Source organism: Trifolium pratense, linkage group LG7 (genome assembly GCF_020283565.1).
Source record: "Trifolium pratense cultivar HEN17-A07 linkage group LG7, ARS_RC_1.1, whole genome shotgun sequence".
Taxonomy (NCBI): domain Eukaryota; kingdom Viridiplantae; phylum Streptophyta; class Magnoliopsida; order Fabales; family Fabaceae; genus Trifolium; species Trifolium pratense.
In genome coordinates, this window is record NC_060065.1 from 55,874,106 (window position 1) to 55,898,377 (window position 24,272).

A 24,272-nucleotide genomic window follows, 5' to 3' on the forward strand; every position below is an offset into this window, starting at 1 on the left:
TTTTTACACTCAAATTTAAATAAAATGGGACACAACACGTGCTGGTAAAAACTTCCAATTGAGTTAATGTTTACAAGTGAGTTTTTTGAGGGAAGGTGAGAGAATGACTTATTTTTCTTTTTAAATTAAGAATACTATAAAATATTGGTTTTTAAAAAATAATCTAAGTGTGATTGAAATATTATATGATCACTTATATTATTTATTCTTTCAATTAATTTAAAATATTAACCATATCTCAAAATATGAACGCAATCCTCCAAAATCCTCTAAAAACCAACTCGCAATGATGCTAACTCCAATTTGAGTATCATCTCTGCTTATCAATTATCAATTGTTTGACCTATGAACTATAGGTCAAATTATACAAACTGAGACCTATATTATATAGTCAAAATTGTGCTCGTAAAAGTCAAAAATGATCCATAATACTATCTTTGATCTTTTTTATAAGAGATATTGGTCAACAAAAGATGCATTTGATTTATAATATAAATTAAATACATCAACTTTTATTAAATTGTCTATCATATAAAAAGGATTGGAGGGAGTATAATTGAATAAAAGGAATGATGATTGTGCATTCTCAACTCTCCTATGCTATTGTGAATTGTCTATTGATCATGAAAGAAGGGATATGGATCCTCTCTATCCTTTGATTGGTTGCCAGGATATCAAAAGAAATTTTCTATAACAATTTGTGCATAATATTAATTTTGACTTGGTAAACCTACTTCTATAGTTTTTGTCTACTTCTAGTTAGTATTTCAATGAAGATGTTTTAAGTTTTAACCTTGATAGAAAAAGAAAAATTGGTCTAATGGTGAGGGATTTGGATAGCATGTTAGAGGTCCTGTCTTTGATTATGGGCTTTATTGTAAACAAAAAAGAAAATAAAGGCAGCCACAAATCAAATTAACAATGGAATAAGAAAATTCTATCAAGGCATTAGAATGCCATTTATGTACTCAAATGACCTGTACATTGACTGAACTAGTCTCTTCTAACAACTAAAGTATCAAAGCATATAAAGCAATCCAATGAATTATTGAACTCCATTGAACTTAACAAATTGTACTACAGAAACTCACCTTGACACCTAAAGCTGGACTGAACCAGATATCTAAGTCAGCAATTATATATTTGGCTATTGCACAATTTATCTACCACCATTCATCCAGTGAGAAAGAATTACAAGTCAAGATGATAAAAGAGAATTGAAACTATCTAGGATTCTCTTGTTCTTTGGCTTCCACCTCCTTCACACTCTCTACTATTTGCTGTATCTGCTTTGAAACAGTTTCATTATGCTCTTCGATGTACTCATATAACAATTCAAGATTCCTTTTATAGGTTTCAGTTCGCTTTTTCTCTAGGTCCAACTGCTGAGTTAGTTCTCGAACTCTGTCATGTCCACTCTGGAAATTGCATAAAAACAAAGACATGAGAAAAGGAGAAAACCGAAAAGTGGTGCCAAATACATGATACATGATACATGAATTGCTCAAGTTACCGTACATAATGGTCTCAAAGAGACAAATACATGGATATACGCTCAATCAGGGATATGTTGTCAAAATATTTTTCAGGCAAAATTACTCAAGTAATCCCTGAACTTAATTTAAAGTTTGAAATTAGTCCTATAACTTTTTTTCACCGGATTGGTTCGTTAAGTTTCAAAATATTTACACTGTATAAAAAAGGGCTGATGTGGGCATTACAAATCAGTGAGGGGATTATGAGATTAAATGACCATATTATGTCTCCTTGTGTTTCGATATACCTCTTCCAAGTTCTCCTTTTTGTCAACCCTAGAGAAAGAAGAACCGGGATTGAGGTGAGATGAGGAAGAGAATAAAGGGGGAAGAGGGATAAGGAAATCATATCTGAAGGGGGTTTGAGAGGAAGGGAAAGTTGAGATGTAAAGAAGGAGAGGGGGAAACTGAAACCAAATAAATGGGAGTGTTGTGTTGTCAAAAATGTCTGCTTTGTTTCTCTGCATATTTTACATTTTCTTCCTCTCTGATTTTTGTTGTTGTAGTGATTTTGAATGGTGATAACACAGTACTTGGAAGGGTTATCATCGTTCGTGGGGTATGCTTTGTACCGGAGGTACATTGGGTGACAGGCAAGGTAAGAGAAGAAAATTGAAATTCAATTATTTTATTTTTTGGAGGAAGGTGGAGAATCAGAAAATACAAGTGAGGGGAATGAAGAGGAAACCAAACTCAAGAATTAGTAGATATGGACTGTTGGACAGCGCAACCCATAGTGGCTTGGCTGGACCTGGTCGGGATTTCTGGAATATTTTTGCCTATTTTCTATGTATATTGATTGATATATAGACACTCAACCATCAATTTAAATTGAAATCAATAGGCATAGATATAAAACGTTGAAAGTCCTGCTTAGATATAATTGATGAACATCTTAATAAAATTAAGGAATGAGATCCTTTAAATTGTAATAGCTACTTAGATTTATTTTTTTGTAAAAAATAAAAGTACAGCCATTTAAGGGCCAGAAAGACGGTTAATGGCTCGGTGTGAGTAACAATCTAATCCATTAAGCATAAAGTATGAATGAACATAATAAATATAACAATATATACTTAAATACCACCTATCAATATTGAAAGAACATGAACTAACCGGATATTGCTCATAAACGAAGTCACGTCTGCCTCTTCCAGGTGTCAGAGGATGTGTGTGCTCCTTTACAAACTTTGTTATAGACCACAAACCAGAATTTAATTTCCTCACCATTATCATTGCCCTGCAACCAACCCTTGTTTCTGCCCTTTGCCTTACAATCTTTTCCCGCTTGTCAGGCATTCTGAAACCTTCTTTGTTACAAACAAGAGCCCGTCCAATAACAGATCCATCACGCCTTGACCTCGAGAGCTTACTTACACGTATGACAAATCCAACACGCGTAGCATATGCATTATAAAATGCATGGGCTTCGGCTTCCGATACAAACTCCTGACCCAAATAGGGTTCCTCGATTCTCACAACCGATAATGGAAGAACTGGTGATGGTATTTGGTCGGCTCCAGAAGAATCTTGAGTCATATTATCATCTTGATCCTGTTCATCAGTTGGATCCAAAGAACTACAGTCGACTATGTCTTTGTCAGCTATGCTGCTACTAACCTCTCCCATAGTAGCATTTCCTACTGGCTCACCATTGGTGTTATCATCAATCTCAAACTCCACTGCAGCAACAAAAGATTTTCTATAAGATTTTCATTGTAAGGTGATACTCAGCATAGTAGTACATAAAATCATTGAAATACTCTTTCAGTGATGATAAATATGCCTAAATCATGATTTCTTCCAGCTCAAACAAAGAAAAAAGATAGTGCAACCAACAACTACAACATTATGACACAAAATACCATTTTACTTCTAAAAGAAGCAAGCAAAATTTATTCACACTTATTGTGAATCAAATACGAATTACGCTACACAGTCAAACAAAACATGCCAGAAATTAACCAAGACATTGGGCTCAGGTAGTTAATAAGCACCCCCCTTAGGACGAATTGTTCGGGAGAACCCGAGTCTGATTCCTGGTGGGAACAATTCTTGGCCATACTTTACTTACCTCGTGGCCGAATTCTAGATTACCGGGGGCTCCTTCCCCCGGGAATCAGAGGGTTATGAAACCACTAACCCATCCATGTGTTAACAAGCATACCAATTATAAAACAGGAAGAAAAAATCTTTATATTGATTTGATTAGCCCTTTTAACAACACTCGTGATATCATAAGAAGCTACACCCCAAAAATTAAACAGTAATAACCTCAAAAAAATAAGGTACATCAGAAAAGTGCGTAATGTATTATATCTGTATCTCTAATCCAAGCAAAATGAGATTAATTCATGGGTTTAATGAGGCTCCAATTGTGATAAAATCAGAATACATTAAAAGAAAGAAAGAAAAAAGCTTCAATTTTGAGTTACTTAGCTAATTCCGTTTGAGATTGTATAAACAAATAGAAAGAAAAGAGATTGAATAGCATCGATACAAGACTGAAAATGCAGTAATTGAAAAGAAAGTGAAAACCCTAAAATTGAAAATCGAAATTGAAATTGTACAAAAAAAAAAAAAAAAAAAGAGAGAGAGAAAAGTGTGAAAAAGAAAAAACTTACTGAGAAAAATGAGAGTGACGCAAATTGGAAGATTTGGTGATTTTGAAAATAAATAAATTTATTTTTCTTTGTTTTTGTGTTTCGTTGGTTCAGAGAAGATTCAGTTGTGTTGTGTTTGTGAAAACTGAAAACAGAACAGAGAGGAGAGAGGATTCAGGTATGGAAAGCCGTATGAAGCTTTCTGTGTACCTTATGTCAACACTCTAAACATGGGCTTTCAACCCGGAATATCAATATGGGCCTGCATCATTTTTTCGAAATTTACTTTTGCCAACCATCAGTTTCTCACGCACCTTACGAGTTTCCAGTTTTACCCTTCCACTATTTAAGTAGCGAAAATTATAAAAATGAGAAATTTTCAGAAAAAACCACCCTACATGAAATTCAAGATTTTTACCAGTTAGCGGACGTTATAAAAATGTGAAATTTGAGAAGGAAAAAAAAACACCCCCTAACATGAAATTTTTTCATTTTCTACTTAAGTAGAGAACATGTAAAAATGAGATTTTTGAGAAAAAAAACATCCTCCTACCGGAAAATTTTCAAGATTTAAAACGTTGAATCCATTACGTAAGTACCGGACGGGGGTGTTTTGGTAATTTTGTAGGGCATGCGAAAAATGGGGTAGTGTGGTAAAAGTAAATCTCCTTTTTTTTTATTGAAAATTGCTCTTTAGGCCGTCTGAATTGCTTACATGCCCCCAAAAATACCTTTGATTTTGGACCTGCGATGTTTTGGAAGATACAATCCAAAATTAAAATAGGTTTGGAAGATATAATTCAAAAACGCCTAATTTACAACATATATATCTTCCGAAAACGCCTTATTTTGGAACATATGTTCCGAAGCTGTCTAACATAGGCAAAAACACTGAGAAGCTCTATCATAGTTCAAACTCAACTCCTACATATATAATATGATCCTCCTATCAACTAAACTAAATTTACGGAACAATTAACTAATTTATTGATTATAAACTATGAATTACTCGTTATAAATGATTAAATGCATCGACTATAAGTTAATAATATACCAACTATCTATTTTTTATTTTTTTGAATGGACTGTTAAGTCCAGTAAATAGATTTGAAGTTTTTTTATTTTTCTTAACATTTTAAGTAAACCATGGAGACATTTAAGTTAGAAAATGAAATGGTTATTGGTCACTATCATCCGTCACCAAATTGAGAGCCTAACTAACCAAACCAAAAGGACAATGACGTGCAAAATTGAAATATATGGCATCACACACACGAGCATCCTTTTACGTTGACATATGCTTTGTGTGTGTGCCTAAAAACTACGTACTGCATATTAATGGACACTACCAGATGACAAAAACACGACAACATTTCATCACATTTCCTTTCTGTTTTTGGATACTCCAGACCTGAAATGTACTTTCACCTTCAGAAAGATAGTCGATCGTTTTCAAATATTTGTTTGACATAAACACTTTGCTTTTTCCTTTCAAGTTTTCTAACCTCTTTGGCATTATTACACCATTAAAAGAAATAAAAAAGAGGAGAATTTCTTTTTTTTGTCTAGTAGCCTAGTAGCTATAATTTCCACCTTAAAATGAATTCTTAGAAATGAGTATTTGGTCTAACCCATCGTTACAAAACCTGCTTGTAAAGTGAGGATTGCCTCTTGCTTATAAACATTCATTCAGGTCATCTTGCAACCGATGTGAGACTCTTAACACACCCCCTCACGCCCAACACTATTGGGCTTGATGCGTGGATATAAACGGTAGGTAGCCCGATAGTGGAAATCTGATAACAGGTGGCCCAACGGATCGTGGAGAGGCTCTAATACCATGTCAAATAACCGATTATCCCAAAACCTTAAGGTGTTAGGATAATCGGTTATTTGACATGGTATCAGAGCCTCTATGACTAAGTGGTCTAGAGTTCGATCTCCGCTCCCCTCACTTTCTAATTAAAAAGTGGAATTTAAGCATATGGTAGGTGGACCTGTGCATTATCCACGCTTCAAGTCCAAGTGGGCTCTTGCGTGAGGGGACGTATTAGAAATAATATAAAACCATTTATATGGCTCTATCCTAACACCTTAAGGTTTTGGGATAATCGGTTATTTGACAAAGTGGAGTGGTCGGAGTTCGAATCACATCTCCTACATAAATATATGTGATATCCATACCAACTGAGTTAAGCTCACAGGGACAAAAAGAGGAGAATTTCTAAATGGGCCATTATCTAAATATTCCCGGTAGAATATCGCACTATCCTCAAATGTCGCTTGATGATTCCTCTATTTCATGCTGATGAGGTATGCCCTGTGTTGTCGTAAGACGTGTCTGGATAGATTTGGAGAGCATGCAATTCAGTGTCGAGAGCTTTAAGGCTTCAAATACACACATGGCTTTGTTCGGGATGTCCTTTTTTATGCTTTTAAGCGAGCATGAGTATCTGTGAAGAAAGAGACCCGTGTGAACTTCTTGATTAACCCACTGAAGGGGAGATCTACATTGAGGTCAGCCGATGTTTTGGTGTAGGGATGGGTAGGAGGAAAACATGTATGTGTGGACTTGACTGAAGTTTTCCTACTTGTGGGACTGACGACTAGGGATTTTATTGTAGGAAAAGCGGTCCTCAAAGCTGCTTCAAGCAAAGTGGCCAAACATGAGAGAACGTGTTCTGACAATCAACATGTGTTATACCATTTGCATTTGACACGTTAGATTTCCTAGTACCAGATGCTGTGAATATTTTGAAAATAGTTCAAAGAGTTATGTATAACAACGTGGTGTCTCCTAGATTTTTAGATGTGGTATTTAAGAGGGTTAATTTTGTCATTCAAAATAAATTAACGATGTAGCTTGTTGTCTGTTTGTCTTCCGTATATAATTAACCATTATTACTAACATATTTTTATGAGTAATTTTCTCATTACACACGATGACATTTTTTAAATATATTTAGTTATTTACAGTTTTTAAAATGATGTCACGTTCTTGCCAAAAAAAATTGATGTCACGTTTTCACGTGATATATAAAAAAGAAGGATGTCATGTTTAGGGGAAAAGTGTCATGTTTATCAAGTGACAATAATGGTTCATTTCCCTTAAAAAAAATGTCAAAATTATATCTTTAATTTAATTTCAGGTATAATTTTAGTCTTTTATCATTTATTATTTTTTTTGACTAAGTCTTTTATCATTTATTTATAACATTTTAAATTGAACATGTACTTGAATCGTTGAATACGTGGTTTAATTTTAACGCGTTTTTTTTTAATAATATAGACCCTTTCACTTATAAAGTAGGTGATTCGATACTGCACCTCACGATCTTTTTCACTCTCTTCTCTATTGAGTTTTAGTCTTTCATAAAAATCGAAACAGTACACTGAAATTGAAGTACATTACTCATAAAAATATGTTAGTAATAACACTCATAAAAAAAACATAAGAATAAAATAAATATTTTCTTTATATTCACTTTCTTTTATATAAGATATTTTTTTATGCATAAAAAAAAAACTAAACAAGAGAAAGAAGAAAAAGAGACAAACTACACTCTACAAAAGGTAGTTTTCATGGAGTCTACAAAAGGAGAAGTTGAAAGAGGGGGCGAACACTAACTCTAAGCAATTGAAGTTGAAAGATGGGCTAGACAATAACTCTAAAAGATCGAGTTACTATTAAAATCTGCTTTATATTTTGTTAACCAATCTGCACAACTATTATCATCTTTCAATGAATGATTAAAAGACAAAAGTTAAAGATAAGAGAGTTAAAGATAATTAATAAACCTCTTAATAAGATATGATCAACAATAGGCACATAAGGGTTGGTTGTATGTACTCTTTCTTTAATCAATTTTAATGTCGATTGACAATCGGATTCACACTTGACATGTTGGTAATCATGACTCCAAGCCTTCTCAAGATCGTGAAATATAGCTTGCATCTTTGTGTTCATATTGGTAGTAATACCAAAACTACCCGAAAAATCCAATAACTAATTGTCATTAGTTCGACGAATTAAATCTCAACATTTTTTTTTGGTAAATAGACGAAAGTACAAACTCATTATAAACTCACACACAAGTGGAGGAGCCGGAGTTCGAATCCTAATCATAATGTTCGACCAATTAATTTCAACAATTTTTGTCAGTTGAGATATGACTCGTGGATGCTTCAAAGAAACCAAATGTGGTTCCTTATGATTATTAACCAAACATAGTTTCATCGAATAACTTAATCAAGAATTTTTTTATTTTTTTTTACAAAATCAAGAATTTATTAAATATTTTTAATCCAATCAATAAGCTTATCCAAACATAAACAAACCTACCCAACACTATTCTTTGACAAAACAAACCTATTCATTTATATATAAGATCCAACTCTAACCGATAAATATCCATATTATTAGATTGAACATTTGTACTTGAATTCAAATCTATAATTTTCATACTTTGTATAATTTATAGTGTGTGTAATTTCTAGTGTTAATTGTCATTTTGTTTATAAAAAAAAATTGTCCATTCCAATTTTCCAAATTGAGTTTTGGAATTCATTTCAAAACGAAATCTAGAAAAATTAGGCTCCATCTCCGATTTAATTTGAGTTTTTCTTGTTAAATTTCAATAATAAAAAGAATAAAGAGAAGAAAACCCCATATTATTTTTTCATTCCTTCTAAATCATGCCTAGTCAGCAATCATGCTAGTGGACAACTAATTTATATTTGATTTACTACAAATCCAAATGGAACCAATCACTCTCATCCTAAAAAGTATATAAAAGTGAGTTTAAATATTTAAATATAAAAACAGTCCAAATCCATGGTCCATACCCCTAGCAAAACCGACGGCAATTCGCCAAAATTCCAAATTTCAACAACTTATTATATGACAATTTGACTCTTCAATAATAAAAAAAATCACTATTTTTTTCCCTACAAGACATAAATCAGTATTTAAAAGTCCTATAAATATCCGTAAAAAAATCCTATAAATACAAATTCAGGAATAAAAAATAAAATAAAAATTACTCCTTTGTCCAATGATAAAACAAAGTGAGTATCATCTTAAAGCTTAGCTTTTTTTGAGGCGATGATCGCTAGAGCGGTCAAAGGGGTCGTCTGGCCCAGCCCAGCCCGTGGGGCCCGAACATTTAAAGGATCTGACCTAGGCCGCTCATTATTTTTTCTCAAATGTGATTTTTTTTTTAAGGAACGGTCGCTCGTTATATTTTTCATGTGTGATCTTAACCCTCCATTAAAAATGTGAGAGAATGTGTTTTATTTTTAAAAAGGGAGAGAGAGTGTTGTTAAGGGCAGAAATTGTATCACACAATTTTCTACCTTAATACTATCTTTAAAAAATTATTTAGAGAGATATTCGATCAATTCATTAGTCATGACTCATGATAAAAAATAAAATGAAAATATCTCCTTTATCAAATTAAAAAAAATACAAAACAAAGTCATTTTTTTGTGAATCTATTTACATTATTAAGTTTTTTTAAAAAATTTATTTTTAGAAAGGTTGCAAATAGCTTCTTTATCAAGTCACCGAAAAAGTCTAAAAATTCCATTCTCTTTGAGTCTACCCATTAAACAAAGACACAAATCAAAATTGTTTTCTAAGAAAGGTAACTCCTTTATCAAGACAAATTTGACAAAAAAAAAACTAGATATGTTTCTAGCTCTTTTATTTATTTATTATTTTTTTTTGCATAAAAAAAGGCGCGCTAACACACAAAACATATCCCGACTAACACACAAGAAATATCAAAATATATGACATTGCGCTATACTAGTATATGCCGGAGCCGTGTTAAGAATTTTGAATACTCAATTTATTTATTTTAAAAGTAAAATTTATAACCGCTAAACTATTTGACAAAAAATATTTTTTTTTAGATAACCTTGTTTGTTTATGTAAAAAATAAAATCCCTTTGTTATTGTATACTAGTTTTTATATATCACAATTATAAATTATAATTTCTTATGGTAATTACAATAACTCCTTTATCAATTTAGTAAAAAAAAACTTTTGTTGTACATAAATAAAAACTGATTTATCGAATAACCAAGTCATTGGGCTCAAGTGGTTAATGAGTTTCACCAAAAATGACGAATTTCGAGAGAATTCGGGTTCGATTCCTGGGTGGAACAATTTCTTAGCCAGACTTTACTTATTTCGCAGTCGAACTTTGAACTACTAGGACTTCTTTCTCCTAACAACCAGATGGTTTATAAAAAAAAAAAAACTTATTTATCAAGTCATCACAAGACCAAACATTATTATCCAAAATCCAAGATGAATATGAATATTTTTTTGATAAGACCAAAATGAATTCTTTCCTTATTTTGGCAGAATCAAATCCATTTTTTTTTTTTTTGGGTTACAAAGAATCAAATCCATTTTATATATTTATTTTTGAAAAGAATCCATTTTTATATGTTTATCAACAAAATAATCCATTTTATTATTGAATTAATCCCTTAATTATAGTCTTTCTCTCTCCCAAGTCCCAACCCTTTTCTATATAAATAAATTACCACCAACCCCATTCTTATATCTCTCTCCCAAAACACACACTCTCTTTCTCTCTGTTTTTCTCACCAATCCCCATTCACTTTTCAAACTTCAACACATTCAACAATGGCTTCAAGCAATGACATCCCAACAACAGGCAAAGGTCTAATCGTAAGCTTCGGCGAGATGCTAATCGACTTCGTTCCAACAGCTTCCGGCGTATCACTCGCCGAAGCACCAGGCTTTCTGAAAGCTCCCGGAGGTGCACCGGCAAACGTTGCAATCGCCATCACGAGACTCGGTGGTAATTCAGCTTTCGTCGGTAAACTTGGAGACGATGAATTCGGTCACATGCTCGCTGGGATCTTGAAAGAAAACGGTGTTAAAGATGAAGGGATAACTTTCGATGAAGGTGCAAGAACTGCTTTGGCTTTTGTTACTCTACGCGCTGATGGAGAGCGTGAGTTTATGTTTTATAGAAATCCTAGTGCTGACATGCTTCTTAAACCTGAAGAACTTAACCTTGAACTCATCAGATCTGTAAGTTGTTGTTTTCACTTTTTTGTTTTCTCTCTTTTGTTTTGTTTTTTTATGGAAATTTTTAGATGTTTTGTTTTTGTGTCTTGTTTGTGACGAGTTCTAATGAGTGGTGTGATTTTGGTGTTTGTGTGTTTTGAGTTGCACGCGCGAGAAAGAACACGTGGGGTTTGAGATTGAGGGAAAGGACATTGACACGTCAGCGTCGGTGTGGGTCCTTTGTTAGATAGATCTAGGACTAGGAGAGGAGACTTTAAAATTTTGTCAAATCCGATGTTCTTCATTTTGTTTTGGTTGGTTGGTGGGTGGGTGGGTGGGTGCGGTTGTTGTTTGGTGTTAATAGTAGTAGTTTCTATCACCTTTCAAATGTATGTTTGATGATATACCCTTATAGGCGTATTTTAGAAAACTAATGTATGTGTACGAGCATAAATTGGTATACGGGTGTATATCCAGATATTGGTACCAGTATGTACCTGATCTTGGTACTCTCCCTCAAATGGAGTACTCATGCATTTTAAAAATGATAATAAATCACTGTGATTCTAACACACTGATGATGAGTTAAGTTGAGTGTGAATTTTTGCTTCACGTGTCCCTTGATACATGATAGCTCCCAACCATTACACATGAGAGTAAATTGGACTACGATGATGATGAATCCTCCTTGTTTGATTTGATCTATCCGGTTTTTATTTATCTATTGTTTGTTTCCTTAGGATCCAACAACAATATAGGATACATAGCATTGGTAGGTTTTATCGGTGCTTTTCCACGCGCCAAAGAGAGCAATTATATATATTTCATTTCATTGCGTGCCGTCTAATCCTTTTTCTTTTTCAACAATTTAAAAACAGCTACTTGTTCTTATTTGTTTGATGCTACATAAGTATTTAAAATTCCGTATAAAAAAAGTATTTAAATTAAATATTTCAATTACAAACAAATTCGCGTGGTGTTTCACGCCGCGTTATAATAATTGACTAATGCTTTAGTGCAATCATACATTATATTCTCTTTTCTTTTTTCACAAGTTATATTTAAGTTAAACTATTTTATTATACGAATCCTTTTTAAATTATTGACTCTGTGTGATCGATGATTTCTAAGAAATTGAAATATACTCCTTTAACATTATTAATGTACGTTAAATACAAAGTTTCTTTTTTGGGTTACCACTAAATTAAATAATCAGTGTCCACCCCATGAAACTATCTACTGTATATTATAAATTCATTATAAATTCAGACGCATAAGTGAAGGAGCATGGGTTCGAACCCGGTCATGGCATCTAGATTAATAATTTCAGCATTTTTTGCTAGTTAACCTAGAGTATTTTTTGTCAGTTAAGCTAGAACTTGTGGACACGGTGCATGCACAGTTAATAAATAATATACTGTTTTCACTAAATACATTATTTGGTGGCCTACATTTTTTTTAACACAATTTGGCAGCCTACACTATTTTGACCATAATTTGTCCAAAAATTCAAGCATTGTTAAAATGATTGCCTCGTTGTAGTTGAATTGTGTGATTTACTATTTGAGTTATGATCAATGGGGCAGGTGACTAATTGAAACTTAATTTGTCAGGCAAAAGTTTTCCATTATGGATCAATAAGCTTGATCGTTGAGCCATGCAGATCAGCACACTTGAAGGCACTGGAAGTGGCCAAAGAGGCTGGTTGCCTTTTATCCTATGATCCAAACCTCCGTCTACCATTGTGGCCCTCAGCCGATGAAGCTCGCAAGCAAATACTGAGTATATGGGAAAAGGCTGATTTGATCAAGGTTAGTGATAATGAGCTGGAGTTCTTGACTGGAAGTGACAAAATTGATGATGAGACTGCTTTGACATTGTGGCACCCCAATTTGAAGTTGCTCCTTGTCACTCTTGGTGAACATGGCGCAAGATACTACACCAAGGTAAAATCTATATCCTACTCCTGATGCTGTAGTGTTGTTATAGAGGGTTGATTAGTTAGAACTAATGATTTTTTCTCCACTTTTGCCAGAATTTCCATGGAACAGTAGAAGCATTCCATGTCAATACAGTTGATACAACCGGTGCCGGTGATTCCTTTGTTGGTGCTCTATTGGCCAAGATTGTTGATGATCAGTCCATACTAGAAGTGAGTGCTTAGCCTACTCCAATGGAAATACAAGTTTAACTGATTTTGTTTGTATATTTTTTTAATGTTATCTTAATTTATAATTGATTTATTTTCACAAACTAATTGCAGGATAAACCAAGGTTAAGAGCAGTACTTAAGTTTGCAAATGCATGTGGAGCAATCACAACTACTAAAAAGGGAGCAATTCCTGCTCTTCCTAAGGAGGAGGATGTACTCAACCTGCTCAATGCATAGATTTCTTTAACATATTTTGTTTTCTTTGTTTCACCTTTTCGTTGGTGTTGCTTTTACTCAATCTAAGAGGGAATTTGTCTCTAATTTTCTTTGTTTCTTCCCTTTATTTTCTGAATTGACAGCAAAAACATATGCTGAGTTTGGCGAAATAATGTTTCTTGAATTTTGATATGAGCTATTGAATGAAAATTTGATTAAGGAGTGTTGATGCTTCTTAATTCGTAATATATCTATGTTAGTTTGAGCATGTCTAATTATTCCTTTAATTTTTTCCATGCTTCGAGTACCTGTATGGTTTATTATTCCTTTAATTCATGTTGATGCTTCCTAATGAAAAAGAAAATAAATTAGGTTCCCAACAAGTTGATTTTACCTATTCAAAAACATTAGCACAAGAAATAAACGATATGAGTAATGACTCACCATTTGCAATGAACTCGTTAAGTCGGTCATTTCCACTACTTATGATAGAAGGAACTAGTCGAAAAAAGAAAGAAAAAACTTGCCACATTACTTACGATAGAAGAAAAGCCTGTGACGCTTTACTTGATTGAACATCTGGATGTTATTGGTGCCAATTATCAAGGCATGTAGTGTTTGATGAAGTTTTTATGAATGTATTGAAATTTGAAATCAATCTATCTTTTACCCAACGTTTGCTTGGAGTAGCTATTTTTATCAAGTTTACCAAATTGCTTTATGTAATCATTGAATGCACTTTCTTAAACAACATAGCAGACAAGACAAATTCTTTTGGTTCAAAACTCCATATAATGGTTACCCTTTATAAATGGTCCAATGCGGGAAGTAGCAACATTTGATATTTTACAACAAATGGAAGTTATTCTGCGATAAACGTTTCCGTTTATTTAAGTACATACTATTTTTTGAAGCACCTAATATACTTTTGGGAATCAAATTCTGTTATGCCTATAGATGCCGGGGACAACTATAACACGATAGCTTGAGGATGACATTCACTAACCTCCATCTTTAAAGACTTCCAAACATTTGGACATCTTTCCCATTTTGCCTGCATTTGAGCTGCAAAAGCTTCTGCCCATTGTTCTTTACTCCCTCTTGTGCTTAAATCATAAGGCACTGAAAAACTGTTCAAACATGTTTAGAATATCATCAATATGCTCATTGACTGAATAACCTTTGTATAAGTAGTTAGTTTTTCTTATATATCCCTCAACATTTTAATTGTAAGTTTGTTGACAGTAAAACTATTATAGCCCACTTTTTGTAGGCAGCTTAATCATATCATTGATAAATTATACCAATATTTCAGAAATATCAATTACCAAAGTTTTCCTTTGGGGGAGGAGGAGGGGGGATGAAATCTCCAAGTCACCCATATGGAACTCAATATCAACTAAAGTCCACCCATAAGGATAGGTCATAGGGCTTTTCAAGTGGGGTTTCAAAGCCGTACAATACAACTAAAGTCCACCTGTATGGAACTCAATATCAACTAAGCTACATCTCGTGTTTCAATTGTCAAACAGTCTACTCAGTATAAGTATTCACCTTAATAGTTCTTCAACTTGACTTCCTTTCTTGAGATTACTATTCCTGCAAGAGCTCAAATTATAATATAGACAATTTGTGTTATAGTGCTTAACAAGGAAAATAATATTAAAGACCATGCCACATTTAGTGATTTCAATGATATCATCTCAAATCCAGAATTTGGTTGAATAAACTATCAAGCATGATCGCAACTCTTTTACTATTGACATAAACACTAAATGCAGATATCACAGTATCCTGTTATCTCTTTTTAACCCTTTTTTAGTCTTATTTATCCGTTTTTCTTACGTATGAGAATACTTATTTTTTGGAACAAACTACATGCTGGAGAATTGAATACATTGTCTGCATCAGAGCTATAATGGCATTTTCACAAAATAAACCATGGACAAAAGGCTAAGGAAAACAAACCTGCAGACAAACACTTGGAAAATATGAAGGTATTTGTTTGAAAGATTATAAATGGCATCAGCAATATGATCCTTGCCAAACAGATACACTACTGGATAGCCTAGAAGCCATCTGAAACAAATAAATACACTAAAATGAGATAGGCCACCACAAGTTACATGTTTAATAAGGAACAAAGAAGATTAGCTGTGCTATTCTATGGAACAACCATAAAGGAGGCATAAGTTGATACGGATCCCCTATGCGAGATTTAAATGTTAGGTTAAAATACAAATTTCTTTGCACTTACAAGTCTAACGATTGGACCATGACATACTAACATCCACAACAGGGAACAGTACTAAGTACTACTAACTACTTTTAGTGGCTTTCAGGGTAAATATAATCAAAACATCCATCTCCTTACAAGAACAAGACAAGGTTGGTACGAACGGAGGACCGAAATCATTGTGTCCCCAAAGAGTTAGCAATTTGGCAAAGATGAACTACCCACCCAGCAGGATAAAAAGTATAAGCTATAACATACTACTAGATATGTAACATTACTTGTTAATTTCCACAAACTCTGATTTACATGGAACACTCTATAAAGATACATAAAATGGATTATCAGTGGAGCTGTGTGTGTATTAGTATTCAAGTATATGAGTGTCTTATGCAGTAAATGGGGACAAAGCTGACAAACTCTCTCACCCTATAAATCTGCAACTATATCATTTAGTGAAAACAATTTGGTTAATATAGTAAACTAAAAGATAAGATGATGCGTATCTAACTCCTCTAATGTGAACAATTCAATTTTAAATAAATATTAAAGCAAACAATCTCTAGTCATTGACCAAAAACAAAATTGTTGCACTACTCGTACATGCATAACAAATCATCAATAGTATAAAATATCATAATTTGATTTTCTCATCGTTGCTTGGCGTATCTTGTTTTTCCCTCAAAAGTGAGAGTTCAATTTAGTGGAACCAAATTTTCCATAAGCATATTGGCATTATAATATTTTCAAATCAATGTAGATGAATGAGTTTTTTTTGGGGGAAGCAAGGAAGGTCTATTCATTACAACAACAAAAGACATTGGCCATTTTAAAAATTGGGTTTGACCTAAAGCTCAACCTTACAAAACTGACTAATAAGTTGAGGGATGTCTCCCACTTATAAGCACATTTTAAAGTCATATCTCATTCAATGCAGGACTCTCAAGTCTCAACACACCCCTCCACTCCCAGTACTAAACATCTGGAGCATGATCTGAGTGACTCAATAGCGGATAGCCCAACAGATCTTGGATATACTCTAATACCATCTTAGAAATCAGTGGTTGAGGGAAATAAGAGTATGTTTGAGAGTAAAGATTTCTCATAAGTAGTCATATTAACAAATATGGTGAAATTGATAGAATGAGCTCTCTATATATAGAGCAACTAAGATGTGAAAGACATAAAAGGAAAAAAAGCACATTTAAACGAACATATATGCATTACTGAAGAAGAATTACCCATTCAATGTTGGCACTAAGATGTCAGTGTTTTCCATACAATAACTAAGATCAATGCACTCAGTAGAAGATGAGAGAGAACAGGGCGCAGAAGAGTCAGCATCATCCACCAACTTTTCCTCCCCATTAGACGAAAAAACAGTCGAAAAAATCTTCTGAATTGACACAAACTGCATCGCTAATTTGCTTTTCTCTATTTCCGTTATCAACTAAACACCAAATCAACAAACCATCCATTAGGAATAAGCACATGAAATCGAGAGAGACAAAAATTAAGTCATGGATGAACAACTTAATTAAGCGCTAGTAGCATAACACTTATCATATAACTGCTAAGAATCACCTACTTCTATTACAAAAGATAAAATACAATCAAACTGTTTTTATATAAGTTATAAGTTGTTTTCATAGGGTCCATTTGGATTAGCTTATTTTTGAGCTTACGCAAATAAATAAGCATTTATATTTTTTTAGTTACTAATAAGCATTTATATTAATACCTTGACATAAGATGTTTTTTTCCGTAAAATACCTTGACAAACTTATGAATAATACATACAAGCTTATTTATTTGCATAAACATGTTTTGCATTAGCTTAAAAATAAGTCAATCCAAACGGGTCCATAAGCTATTCTGAAAGAAGCTAAAAACAATTCATGGACATGTCACAGGCCATTTCTATAAGCTCTTCCAAACAATCTACACTATTTATATCAATAAATAAGTTCATCCAAACACAGTATAATACCTTTGGGGATTCATCTTCAAGGTCTACAAAGAGTAATTGAGAACTCAAAGATGAATTAACAAAATCAGTTATTTCAGTTACATTAATCAAGTAAATCATTTCTTGTATAACCATCAATCTTAAATGTTCAAAAATTTGAGATTCTTTTTGAACATGTTGAAGAAGTGAAGAGAGTTGGTGTTGAAGTTGAGGCAAAATTCCACCATAATCAATCATTACTACTGGTCTCATTCTTGTAATTAGGGCAATAATATCTGTAATGAATAAATTGAATGTGAATAATTGATTGATGAAATTTGAAAATGAAAAATTTGAGAGAAAAAGTGAAACCTAATTGTAATCGACGTTTTGAAGAAGATTTTAGACGCCAATTGATTTGTGATAAAGATGAATCCAATACTTTCATTGCTTCATCCAATTCTATCGCTTCCATTTTCTTCTTCTTCTTCTTCTTCTTCTTCTTCTTCTTCTTCTCCTCCTCTGTTCTCTTTTTTGTTTTTTGAAAATGATAACTACTTTGGTTTGGGCTGGGCCAGGATATAGCCCAAGTTCCAGGTTGAATAATAATCCAGGGGAAACATTGCACCCCCTTTTTTATATAACACACCCACCTCTTCAAAATTTCAAAGGTTTAATTTTAGAACTTATTTTATCATGAGAAAACAAGTTTTAATATGAGTTTAAAGACTACGCACCGCAAAGGAAGAAAGTGTTTTAAATAAACTGAAGCAGGGAGCGTCTTTGTCTTTGGATGAAATTCTTGAACATACATCAAATTTAAGAAGGGTACATTGATATATTTGCAATAACTTTTTTTGAAATCATTTTATATTAGATTAAATTGTATACTTAAGAGTAAGACCTTACCTTTATTTTTTTGTTAAATTTCTAGGAAGGCAAAATGCAGTCAGCTCAAAGATACTCCATGATGTTGGCTTATTGTCAGTTGGTGACCTCTCTATTGCAAACTATATATTCATTAATGATAATGAATTTTACGCTGAAGTTATGCGGCATCTTAAAAAGGGAGGCCATAAAATAATTCTAGTATATTCATAAATGATTGTGGCAGAACTGATTGAAATCGCTGATGTCGTTTGGTCATTCCACAATGAGGTGGCCTGCCTCATGAATTGCAGTGTCATAATAAATCAGATCTTTCTTCATTATCTTAAGAATTGTGTCGCATGTAACTAGACCGACCTTCACAAATTCAGCATTAAATCTGATTTGAGCCTCATCTAGCTGCGAATGAAAATAATGAATTAATAACATGCTTAATGAGTTCAATTAAAACTAAAACTAAAAATTAAAAACTATTTTTTAGTTTTTAAAAATTAGAAACTAAAAAACTTGATTGGATCAATTTTACAAAACTAAAAACCAAAATTGTTTCAAACTTATCATTTCCTCCCCCTTCATTTCTGCTTCCTTTTCCCTCTTGACAACTTCCTTTTCGTTCTTGTCAGGCTCCGGTGCTTTATTTCCAGCATGGTTTATAATAATATACAAATGTTACAATGGGTTATGTATCATGCATACTTTAAAATTCATATTGTTTAAACATAAAACATAAATTTTGAAAACATAACAAAGTTTGGTTGGATTATTCCAATTCAAATGAAAATATAACTTGATGAAAATTTGAAAAGCATGAATTAGCAAACCGATAAAAATTACTTTAAAACTTGAAACTAACATAAAAATTACTTTAAAACTTGAAATCTTAGAAAGATATACTGCGAATGACAAATGAAATACACTCACCAAATTTTCGTTTTTAAGTTGAGTAGCAAGAAATTCATTGTACTCCGGATCCTTCGACACTTCAGAAACATCTTCCTTTGCTGCACCTATTTTTTTTTTTATTATGGAATTGATTGTTTTTGCATCGAGTGACGCTCTCTCTATTGAGACCCTATTCAACAGGTCGTTGATTGCTAGCATATCAAGTTTAGTTTTTAGTAGAAGTGCGGAGGTTATCGTCAACAACGAATTGACGTTGGCCACCATTAACTTATCCATCTTATGCACGACATCTTCTATTAAGCGGGAAACATCGTCGTAAAAAAAAAATAGGGCACCCTATATAAAGATTGACCATAGCCTACTATCACCATTCCATGAGATATTATCTCTTTATCGCTAACCACCTTTGTAGAAAACCCCTTATAAACACCATAAAACATAAAAATATAAAATTAAAATTTTATTGTATTGAGGATGTCCTTTACCATCTTACGGTGAAATAATGTTATTTGCCACACAAACCTCTGTCCCAACCAAACTTTTCAAAGAAGTGGGTAGCCCATGGGTGGCGAACATGCACTTCATATTATCGGGTCTGTTGCTTGGGGCGAACCCCAACCTCATCACCATTGCAACAGCGAAATGTGTCGCAATTTCAATGTCTTTACCGGGTCTGTTGCTCATTAAATCAAGACCAAAAGTAAAATATTTCGCCGCTCGGTAGGCTAAAGCCACCACTATGCTCACCACTGTAATAAGCTGCAATGAGTTGGCCTGCCTAATGAATTGCAGTGCCATAATAAATCAGATCTTTCTTCATTATATTAAGACTGTGTCATAGGTAACTGGACCGACCAATTCTCAAATTCAGCATGAAATCTGATTTGAGTCTCATCTGCGAATGAAAATAGTGAATTAAAAACTAAAAACCAAATTTGTTTCAAACTTACAATTTCCTGCCCTTTAGATTAAATGGGGCAAATATGCAGCTGGATGATATTTACTTTGTTTAAACATTGTTTAAACATAAATGGTTGAAGGATTTACTAGTATACTATAACTTGAGGTTATATGATATTTTAAAAATTTAGGTGTTATTAGATTGTCTTATTAGGTCACGTGGCATTTCCTAGTATATAAGAATCGGTTCTTAACTATTCAAAAATTAATTGAGGTAACTTATAGGACTTGTTTTAAAGAAATACTCCCTCCGTCCCAAAATATAAGGGAAAATTGGTCAAAAAATGTTAATGTATTTGGTTAAGAATTTGGACTAAATATATAAACTTCGTTTGACCAATTTTCTCTTATATTTTGAGACAGAGGGAGTAGTGTAAAGAAATAGTATAAAGATGTGAACTTATGGGTCCTATTTAAAGTTCTTAAAGAGTTGCGTAATTGGAGTGAGAAGTTGCTAATTTTAATCGATGCTTAAATTTATAAGGTAGAAACATTTTCTTATTGAGTATTAATCTTCTATGTTTTTCAAAAGAAACGACCAACTTTAATAGTATAATATGTATTTTGTGGAATTTTTTTTTTCTTTCTAAATTTTGTGTTGGTTTTATTTGTTAACAAGAAGAAAAAGATTCTTGAAACAAGCGTCCTGCATTGATGAAAAGGTATCATTCTTGACAATTTTGCAAATAAAAATCAGTGATGATTCGTTGCACTAATTTATTTTATATATTTTAAACATGATCGATTATTGATATTCTATAATGATAATTTTATTATATTATATGTTATATTTTACTTCAAAAGCGGCATTTTACCGTGACTTTATATTATACTCTCTCCGTCTCAAAATATAAGCAAAAACTAGTCAACAAAAGTTGATGTAATCTAGTTTAAAATTTAGTCCAAATACATTAACTTTTGTTGACTCACTTTTACTTATATTTTGGGACGGAATGAGTATGTTATATTTAATAGGTTTAATTCTATCAAACCAAACTAAACTGCATTGAAGGAAACCAACATATATATATAGCTTTTAAATTTAAATTATTCGAAAAAGAAGGATGAACCTTCTCAAATTGAGTCTTAGACTCCGAGGTTAAAACAAAATCTGGTTTGTGTGAAACACAACTTTTTGAGGTAGAGTTTTGTATCAAGATTGCCAAGACCTCTAACATTCCACTAGAAAATCTTCATTGAGAACTAGATTTATGGACACTCTTATCATGAGTGTTATGATCAACTGACTTGGCTACTTGAAGCTTGGGTTTTCTACCTTTTCTATGAGTCACAAGAGTGTAACCTCTTTCATTGTCTTCAATGCCATCTTCCTTTTCATCCCCCCAAAGTTACTTAACTATGTTAATATCTTGTTGAACCTTGTCACTCAAAACTGCACTAACCTCACTAGGTATGATTATGACATTAGGAGCATCCTTAGGAGTATTAGGTACACTACGATTAGGGGACGAATGTTGTTGTGTGTCATCAAAAGAAGTGTCCTCGGAGTTTCAATAAAAGCGACAAGTACAAAAAGAACGGAGGGAGTGTCTACCAACAAAACACCGAAACACTTCCAATAATAAAAAAAAAAAACTAAACAAGTGAAGTATACATATGATTAATCTCCACACAACTTATAAACATACTTCAACTCTTAAATTATTGTACTCAGAGAGAAGTAGGAATATACAATTTTTCAAAATCTTAATTTGGAACAATAACTTTTTCTTTACAATTTCTTTAAAAAGAATTTGAGAAAAATAATTACATTTCCAAAATATTATTCCCACATAACTATATGCTTCATCCAAGATCAGGCACAGTGAACAACTCATCTTCATCATCATAATTATAATCATGTATGAGTTCAATTCTAGGCTTTTTGTTAGACATGTTTGACTTTGAGTTTCTATGTGATGAAAAATTGTTGCTAGCATAAGTCATTGGAAGTTGAGGCACTTCAGCAGCAGCCATGGCTTCTTGAGTAAATTCTTCACCAAAAAGACCATCCTCAGTGAACCATTCCATCTCTCCAAATTGCATGGATCCCTTCTGAAAACGTTCAGAAAAAACGTATTATAAATAAATAAAATTAAATATATTTTTAGTCCCTATAATTTTTTTGTTTTTGGTCGCTGTACTCTATACACATTTTGTAATCCTTATAAATTATAAAACTACTGAAAAATCACACGCAGTTTTATAGTTTATAGGGATCGAAAAGTGAATATAAAAACTAAAAACAAAATTTGAGATCGATACGAAATCAACTATATGTATATCTTACTTTGTCATGGGAATCAAAATCTGCTAACTCCAATAAGTCATCAACACCCCAAGAGGGTGTAAAGTCAGGTACTTGCTGAGAAGGTGTTTCAAGAGAAACTTGTTCTGTGTTCTTCGTATTAGGTGGCTCCATGTGAGTTTTGTCGTCGTCTTTGGCGCAACTAGAACTCATGGCAACTCGGATACCGGTCGCAAGGAAGCGCTGATGGTTTGCAGAAAGACTACCGGCTAAATGAATAGAATCATCACAATCCTCACAGAAGAGTGCTCTGTCTTCAACACAAAATATGAAAGCTGCCTTATCCTGTTTGAAACAAAAGGAGGAAAGAACAAACTAAGTAACAATTATAGGAAGTGTTTGTAGCATAAGCACTTACAAGTAAGTACTTATATATAAGTTATTTTTATAGTAAAAGATAAAACAAAGTCAAACTGTTTTCATATAGTATGCTATAAAATATTTTCATTAGCTATCCTGAATAGCTTTATGAAAATAAGCTAAAAACAGCTTAAGTATCATAAGCTATTTCTATAAATTCTCTCAAATAGTCTCACAAGTGCGTATGACAGTAGATAAGTTCAAATAAATCAACTCAAGTATACCATAAAAGAGCTTATACAAATCATTATAGTATCTTATCCCTATAAGCTACTTTCAAAATAAGCTCCAAATATAACTTAAGCACTTCTAAGAACCTCCCTCATACATATGCTCATGCAAATATCATATGATAAACATTTAATTAACGTATTTGTCTAAATTATCCCTAACACATACATACTACTTGAAATTACATACTATTGATCAGACGGTCTACACGTGGCCGACTACACTGCAGTCAATTTATTTTGACTGCACCGAACCCCAATCTGAATATCATATTTATAACTAGAAATCTAGAATTAACTTTATTGAAACATGATTAATTTTATGAGATGTTAAAAATAAAAAAGAAGAGACAAATTAAGGTAGTAATTAATTACTTGGCATATGTCACATCTAGGAAGCTTGCTAGAGAGAGATTGAAGATGAAGCCTTTGATGCTTGCTTGCAAGCTTATTAGCAGCATGAACTTCAATGTCACATTTAGCACACAAAGCTGCTTCATCAGCACAACAAATCATTGTTGCTGGAGCTTTCTCACAAACATCACACTGAATTTTCATTTTTGTTGTTTAACTTTCTCTTAATCTCTTCTAAGAACTTTTGTAGGAAAATTCACACTAAGAACAATATATCTCAACTTAAGTAGTGAGTATTGATATTTGATACCTTTTATCAGTCAAAGTGTTAAGCCAAAAATGGGCAAAGGTGATATTTGTATTGTATTATGGTTATGGCAAGTTGTATTATTTATTGAGATAATGAGAACCAAGAGAAAAATAATATTAATATAATAATAAATTAATAATATAAGGTGTGAAAAGAGTGTGTGAATGTGGTAAGGTTTGAAGAGAACGGTAATGAAAAGAACACGAGTTAGTGGGGACAT

General features: G+C 32.9%; 4 protein-coding genes across 4 annotated transcripts; 1 reads left to right on the top strand and 3 right to left on the bottom strand.

Annotated features, from left to right (window-relative positions):
• Nucleotides 1-777: 777 nt before the first annotated feature.
• LOC123894071 (protein FAR1-RELATED SEQUENCE 6-like) lies at nt 778-4,330 on the bottom strand. Its single transcript, XM_045943949.1, has 3 exons — nt 4,160-4,330; nt 2,652-3,217; nt 778-1,418 (listed from the first exon to the last, which is right to left on the bottom strand). Coding segments are annotated over exons 1-3 (762 nt in total). The 5' UTR covers nt 4,161-4,330; the 3' UTR covers nt 778-1,223.
• A 6,159-nt stretch (nt 4,331-10,489) lies between these two features.
• LOC123894073 (fructokinase-2-like) lies at nt 10,490-13,806 on the top strand. Its single transcript, XM_045943951.1, has 3 exons — nt 10,490-11,214; nt 12,804-13,136; nt 13,226-13,806. The coding sequence occupies exons 1-3, from the start codon at nt 10,801-10,803 to the stop codon at nt 13,352-13,354; spliced, it is 876 nt and encodes a 291-aa protein (XP_045799907.1). The 5' UTR covers nt 10,490-10,800; the 3' UTR covers nt 13,355-13,806.
• Nucleotides 13,807-14,330: 524 nt separating this feature from the next.
• Nucleotides 14,331-18,257, bottom strand: LOC123894072. Its single transcript, XM_045943950.1, has 6 exons — nt 18,112-18,257; nt 17,782-18,035; nt 17,033-17,241; nt 15,527-15,637; nt 15,113-15,157; nt 14,331-14,688 (listed from the first exon to the last, which is right to left on the bottom strand). Exons 1-6 carry the CDS (start codon nt 18,212-18,214, stop codon nt 14,529-14,531), a joined length of 882 nt encoding a protein of 293 aa, XP_045799906.1. The 5' UTR covers nt 18,215-18,257; the 3' UTR covers nt 14,331-14,528.
• Nucleotides 18,258-22,076: 3,819 nt separating this feature from the next.
• On the bottom strand, nt 22,077-24,194 carry LOC123894074 (B-box zinc finger protein 25-like). Its single transcript, XM_045943952.1, has 3 exons — nt 23,764-24,194; nt 22,781-23,083; nt 22,077-22,545 (listed from the first exon to the last, which is right to left on the bottom strand). Exons 1-3 carry the CDS (start codon nt 23,944-23,946, stop codon nt 22,297-22,299), a joined length of 735 nt encoding a protein of 244 aa, XP_045799908.1. The 5' UTR covers nt 23,947-24,194; the 3' UTR covers nt 22,077-22,296.
• Between the last annotated feature and the right edge of the window lie 78 nt (nt 24,195-24,272).